Below are 7,209 nucleotides of genomic sequence, written 5' to 3'. Positions count from 1 at the left end.
ACCTTACTTACACCTCAGTCACAGAACTCTGAGGAACGCACAATTCACTGAACGTCAGCCTATATGGCCTGAGTCATTGGTCTATTGTTCAAATCACACTCCTGAACCCCAATACCAAGATGCCGAATGCTTTTAGGACACAAACCGTTACCTAAGAAACCCCCTTTTGCTCACTCACTCGTGTGAGTCTCTAAGACAACAGACACTGAAAATAAACTTCAGAGTCAAAGTGGTCATTCAAAAGCTTTATTTTGTTAGAAGTAAGTAAGTAACATCAATGTTTTTAAGTTGTTCCGTCCAATACGTTGAAGGGCCCACCAGAAAAAATCCAGAGTTAAAACAGGCATAATAAAGTAATCAACATTTGTACAGCTACTAGTGCACAATAGGGAAATGTGGCAACTATCGGAGACCTCTCACCAACGTATACTGGTCAGATATTCCTCTTTTTTTGTAAGCTATGGAAATGTCCGCTTCGTAGAAGGCAATCTTCTCACCTGCCGAAAAATAATGACAAAAGTGGTGCACGTTAGACAGTATTAAATACATTTATGCCAGTTTTATGCAGCCATGCTAAAAAGAAGTTGTAACCTGTAAGCAAACTCTATCCCACAATCCACATAGAAAACTTAAATACGGGCCCTTTTACTTTCCCACCTCTTCAGGTGTATGCATTGAACAATGATGTGTTGCCCCAGAGCGTCTTCTCGTACTGCGCAACAAGCTGCGAGTTAACACATGCGCAAAACTGGATACATTGATGTACAAAGGTTACATAGTTCACTTCCAATTTCCAAGGACTAGAGTAGCAGGACAGATGAGATGAGCTTGGGTACCATACCATAACAATGAATGCTAATAATATGTGTAGTGACTCTGCTGTACTATGCAATGTGGACTCATACTGATTACGTACGTTGGACTTAACTGTTTTGAAGAACTCCATTCTTGGTGAACAAGTACAAAGGGGGCTGTGCATCCATCTAAAAAGGTGTACTTATTTTTATAGGTGCAGAACCCTTACCATCGACCAGTGCCGACGGGGACAGCGGCGCAGCTTCAGCGCTCCCGGCGGGGACAGGAGGAACAGAGGCACCTACACCAGCAGCAGTGGGGGGGGAGCCAACAGCGGCGGGCGATGGTAAGTTACATTCAATAGTGATCTGCATTACTTGGTGGGAGGGGAAAACTTTCTCACTGTACTCTACTGGAAAATATATGATGTTACCTTTACTTGTCATTAGCATGCTAAGCATTACCACTACAGTAATGCAAGTGCCTGATAGCAGTCGGATGCATGGGTTGTTGTTAAAGCATGTAAAGGGGAAAACACAGCTGCCAGCGTGGTTGGGAGACACACCCAATACCGGTGGTTAGTGGATAGTCTCAGCAGCAGCGGTGTTTTGGGCAAACCCAAAGGCAAGGGAAGGAGGGGACGACTGGGTGCATGGGTCGTTGCTGGTGAAACACAAACCAAATAAGGTTTGTTGCGCGGTATAAAGTATTATAGTCTTTACTAGACATGTGCTACTAGCTGCCCCCTGTTAATTAATGTTACTTTGAGAGTGTTCCCGCCTTCCCGGAACAAAAGGAGATATGTAAAAGACAGGTGTTCGTTCTAATGTGTGTGACCGTTGAAGTACACCCATGCTAATAGGGCAGGCATAATGCCGTGACAAAAAGTCCGAAAAATTAATAGAGGCTGTAGAATGTTCAAGATAGACGCAACACAATTTCTGGTACTCAGCTTGCTTGCTAGTGCTACTGTGCCGCCCACTATGTGTTGAATCAATGTTGTGTTCTTGATTTGCGGGGAGTTTGGATTAACAATTCTGTTTCTTTCTTTATAGTTACTCCTTCCCAAAAACCAACCAGGAAGGAGTTGGCAGTCCGGGCCCGGCAGCGGAAACTGCAGGCAATTGTAGAGGCCTACCGCCGGCTGGTGGATCAGGCCGAGGAGGAGGAGGAGGAGGCGGCGGCAGCAGCTGCTGCCTCTTCCAATGCCCCAGGCCCCAAGCCTGCAGGACTACGTCGCCGTGGTCAGGCAGCCGCCCGCCGCCGCATTGTTACATCTTCGGCGGCCCCCCCACAACAACAACAACAACAACATGCATGCAAGTGTAGGTGCCGTGATTTCAAAGCAAAGATTCTCCGCCGGGTAGCGAAGTTGGAGGAGGAGCGGAAGAAGCAGGAGGACGGTCTAGAGGAGCGTGTGAAGATACTGGTGGACAAACACCTGAAAGCCCGCCGGCTTTGAAATGGACCCTGTTTTTTGCCCCTTTTTTAATCCTTTTGTTGGTGGGTGGGATGTGGGAGTTGGGGTGTACATTTGGGTTGAAATTTGGTTGGGGTTAGGGGAGGGTAGGGACAGCTCTGGGTCAGGGGGTTACATTTGTTATATATTTTATTTTTCTATTATCATTATGAAAATATAAAAATAAAACAAAGATATTTTCACAAGAAAACATTTGAAGTTCATTTGTGTTTGTTGGGGGGTGGAGGGGGGACTGTTTCACCAAATAATGTACGTTGTGCAACATGAACATGAACTACGAACGATAAATTAAGTACTGACTGCACCTGTAGTAGTAGGGTCACAAGTGCATAAATAATTTATATTATTAAATAACATGGGAAAATTGCCCATCACGTGAGTCTGAAGTTACTACTAGTATACTTTAATTCCATGCACATTTGCTCAGAGTCGGCTAAACAATCCTATGCAATGCATTGCATCATTCCTTTAATATACCTGTCCTAGTTGTCAGGGAAGAGGAGCTCGTCCTCAAACTCTGTGCGTTCAGACAGAAGTAGGTCATGTAACCCAGTAGTGAGGACGTCTTCTTCACACTCGCTTTCTTCATCCGGCGGTGATTCACGTACTTGATAGTCTGGTGGTATGAAGCGTTGATTCATTTTTATCATTGTCAGCCGCTCCACGCTTTTGGGGGAGAGACTAGTCCTTTTCGATGTGACAATGGCACCAGCAGCACTGAAAACCCGCTCAGAGGAGACACTGGCTACAGGACAAGCCAGATACTTTATCGCCAGCCTGCTCAGCACTGGCCACTGTCTCCTTCTTTCATACCAATAGACCAATGGGCTTTGCTCCATGAACACCTCTGTTGTGTCATCCAGATAGGCCTGAACCATCCGCTCAATGTTCATTGGTGCTCGGCTTTGCTGGTCCTCTTTTCCCTTTGCAACAGCAACGGACTTACCCATCCCTTTCTGTAGAAAAAAAGCAGTTATGCTTTTGGTTGGGTCTGCTGAATCAGATCGTGTAGGTGCTGCTTTTGGTACTGTTGGTGCCTGCTGGAAAGCAGACGCACTGCTCTCACGCTGTGAAGAACTTGCGTCAGGAGTACTTGGACTGGCCTGGGCTGGCAGTGGCAGGCCTTTAAGTAACAGCCGTTCAGTTTCTAACTCATTAGCTTCCGCAGCTATGGAAGTTTTGTACTTGTCAACATCCTCATCTGAAAATGGAATTACTTCGTTACTGCTGACAAATAATTTGTACCGTGGATCCAAGATTGTTGCAGTTATGTAATGTTCACCTGACACAATATTGTTGAGCCTTACATTTTCACACAAGCGGTTGACTAAGCCCTTGGCTAAGGTATATGCATCAACTTTTTGTTCGTCACCTTCGTATGTTTCACAGACCTCCTTCACCTGTTGCTCAAGCATGTACAACAATGGGATGGCTTGGCCCATAGTACAGTCCTCCCTGCTAACTGCACGTGTGAAGACCTCAAAGGGTTGTAGCATCTCTGTGATGCATTTAATGAGGTCCCACTGCCACATCTCAATGGTCAGGGCTTTAAGATTAACAGTAGGATCCCCTAATCTTCTTGACATGACATAAGCATTCAGTGGGATGTACTGCTCAAAGAGACGCTCAAGCATGAAATAAGTTGAGTTCCAACGTGTTGGGACCTCCTGTATCAGTGCTTTGACTGGCAACCTATGCTCTTGCTGAATGACCCGTAGCAGCTTCCGTCCTTTGAAAGAATGGTTAAAGTGCGTGCATATTCTTCTGCAGATGGCCATTATGTTGCTGACTTTGGCTTCATTTTTCAGAAAGTCTTGCACGACTAAGTTTATGCAGTGTGCCAAACAGGGTACCCTGAAATAATGTCCTTCTCTCATTGCCTTCACTACATTACTGCCATTGTCGGTGGAAACAAAACCAATCTTAAGGCCTCTTGGTTTCAGCCATTCAAAGACCTTGTCATTAAAGTCAGACAAAATGTTTTCAGCAGTATGACTTTTGTCCATACCAAACATGGCTATAGTTGCATGTCTGCGCGTATCATTAAAAATTCCAGCAACGTCACGGAGGCCTGAAGTTAACTTGTCTTTAACACCTGCAAAAGAGATCCAGTGTGCGGTGATGCACATGAAATCTGTAGCATCGCAACTGCTCCACATGTCTGTTGTCAGGTGGATACAATGGACAACACTCTGTTGTAAGGCTTTCCCAATCAATTCCAGCACATCGTGGTGTAGTGCTGGAACAGCCACTCGGGCAAAATAGTAGCGACTGGGAACGTTCCATTTTGGGCAGAGGGTTGCCACTAATTCCAGAAATCCAACAGCCTCAACAAATGAAAATGGGAGAAGGTCCAGTGCTAACATTTTCGCAAGTTTGGCATTGTATAAACGTGCTACTGGGTGGTTCCGCTCGTACTTTCCCTCCTGCCTTAACATGCTAGGAATGGTAAGCTGCTTTGCATGTCTTTGAGTTGTGCTAGACGGACCACCTTGCATCGCAGACTTTGCACTCCTTGGTGTTTCCAGCTGACTCTGGTGCCACTGAGAAGTTGCAGATGCGGAGGATGTGGTCTTTACCACTCCAGTGCTGGCGACAGGGGTCGATTGTGTACCACTCCTAGATAGAAGGTCATCGTCTCCCTCTTCTTCTACCTCCTGATCAACCATGAGTGGACCTTGTACCACTGTATCCCCACCAACATGAGTGCTAACATTTTTTAAGCTTGCAAGGTGGTTCTCCCACCTGATCACGTGTGTTTTTTTCAAATGGGTCGTTTGGCCTCCAGTCCCATAGTTTGTACCAAGCTTACCACGACTAACATTGGCATGACAAATGGTGCATACAGCAATGTTCTCCTGAACTGGGTGAACCGTAAAGAAGTCCCACACTGGGGAGGTAAACTTTTGTCTCCTGCCATAGGAAGAGGAGGACCCACTGCCAATGCCGGATGGACTGGAGGATTGTGGAATTTCACTATGGGACAGCTCAGTCCTAGTACTGCCACTACCTCCTTCTGTTGAAGTGGCGCTTCTGCTGGATGTCGGATGCTGCCGGGCCTTCGCTGTTGAAAAAATTGGAGCTGGTGTTACTGTGGGTGTTGAGTGTGTAGGAGTTATGCGTGGTACCTGCTCATCAGTCATTGCAGCATTTCTGGATAGGGTGAAAATGTTTGTCTCTACATCCTCTGCACCAGGAATAACGCTTGTGATGATGACAGTGTCAGACCCGTCTTTATCACCAGCAGTATCCTGCTCACCTACATCGACCTCCATAAGTTCAAGCCTGCCTGGAAACTTCCTTTTTCCTAGCATGGTCTTCTTGAGATGTCTCTCCTTTGAATGCGCAGATAGTTGTGGCTGCCAATCCGTATCAAGGTCATCGGAAGGGATGCTTTGTGAAGAACTCGATGCACTAACCCTCCTTTCCCTTGGTAAATTCAAAGGAAATAGATCACCTACAGAAGTGGCTTCCTCTTCTTCTTGCTCGGAAGGAGGCTCTACTTCCTGAACTGCCCCGACTTCGGGAGGAACAACTACTACTATTTGGTGCGGAGATGGTGGTTGTTGTTCTTGAGGAAGTACTATTGCGGGCTGGGGTTTTTCAACAACAACTGTTGCGGGCGGTGGTTGTGGTTGTTCAACAACTGTTGCGGGAAGTGGTTGTGGTTGTGGGTGAACAACTCCTATTGCGGGCGGTGGTTGTGGTTGTTGAACATCTACTGCTGGCGGTGGTTGTTGAGCACTTCCATCTTGCGTGGATTGTGTACTACTTTGAGACAGCGATAAGTTTAGTTCTGGCTCAGTATCACTGCTCGCAAGCAGAAGGCTGGCTACCTCTTCGACCCTCATCATGTGCTTGGCCCTGGGATGCTGGCTTGCCCCCACTAATGCAGATGTGCTGGTCCCAGCTTGCACCCCAGACCCCGCTGCTGCAGGCGTACCTTTTGGGGTGCCAAAAAAGGTTTTGGGGTCCATACCAGACTTAAGTGACACTTCCTTCTGCTGTTCCTTCTTCGCAGCAACTTTCTTTGTGGTGGAGGACCTGGTAGCTTTCTTAGGGCCCATCTTCTTCTGATGTCAGTCAGCTCACAGCAGCACAAATTGCAGAGATGTCTGGTCAGATGAGTCACACACCACACGTGGCGTACAACTGAAGGACGTCCGTCTGGCGGTAGAACGAGCGATGGATGAAAAAACAACCAGCACCTCCTCAGTCTTTTTTGTGCACCTACAAGTAAAGAAGGCAGAACAACATCAGTCAAACAAGCAGTAAGGCAACATGAACAATTGAAAGACACACAGGTCAATGTATAAAAGACAAAACAGAAGACTAATAATACCAGTCCAGCAGCACCACAGCTCAAAGGCCACATGAAGTCCAGAAAGAACCAATAAAGTCAAGCAGGCCTATAGATACCAATATGGACAGAAAAACGAGGATGCCTGCTGCACATGACAGGTTAATGTGCAAGGAATAAATAGCCCATGGCTAAGACAGAGGTTGTAAACATAACACCGCAAAAACACATACAAAGAAACCCCTGCCCAGGCTCCCAAAACAACAACCAAATGACAAATTCTGTTTTTTTGGGTGCACAAGAAAGACCTGCAACATTTTTGAGAAACTTTTATGCAACTCGGGACATATTGTCCGCGAGAATGCTAAATCGGCATGTTCGGCAGCGCGAACGGAATAAAAAGTCGTGTTCGCGTTCCCGAGCAAGTACATTGAGTGCGCGAACAAGACAAAAAATGTAAGTTCACGTGCTCACATGGTGCGAAGTTACCAAAACTACCCAAGCTGTATTCCTAGGGTTACCTAATGGAAGAAATTGACAGAGTATTTAAAGTTTAAACACACCCAAAACCAGAAATACCCCACACATAAAAATAAGATTTTCTATATCAATCCAAGACATCCATGATTTTCAC

The 7,209-nt window shown here is 46.2% G+C and overlaps 1 protein-coding gene across 1 annotated transcript; it reads right to left on the bottom strand.

Annotated features, from left to right (window-relative positions):
- Positions 1–232: 232 nt before the first annotated feature.
- LOC144819837 (zinc finger BED domain-containing protein 6-like) lies at positions 233–5,593 on the bottom strand. The gene is made up of 2 exons (XM_078677567.1): positions 2,753–5,593; positions 233–497 (listed from the first exon to the last, which is right to left on the bottom strand). Exon 1 carries the CDS (start codon positions 5,587–5,589, stop codon positions 2,758–2,760), a length of 2,832 nt encoding a protein of 943 aa, XP_078533693.1. The 5' UTR covers positions 5,590–5,593; the 3' UTR covers positions 233–497; positions 2,753–2,757.
- Between the last annotated feature and the right edge of the window lie 1,616 nt (positions 5,594–7,209).

This window comes from Lissotriton helveticus, chromosome 2_1, assembly GCF_964261635.1.
Source record: "Lissotriton helveticus chromosome 2_1, aLisHel1.1, whole genome shotgun sequence".
NCBI lineage: Eukaryota > Metazoa > Chordata > Amphibia > Caudata > Salamandridae > Lissotriton > Lissotriton helveticus.
This window is presented reverse-complemented; position numbering and strand designations above follow the sequence as displayed.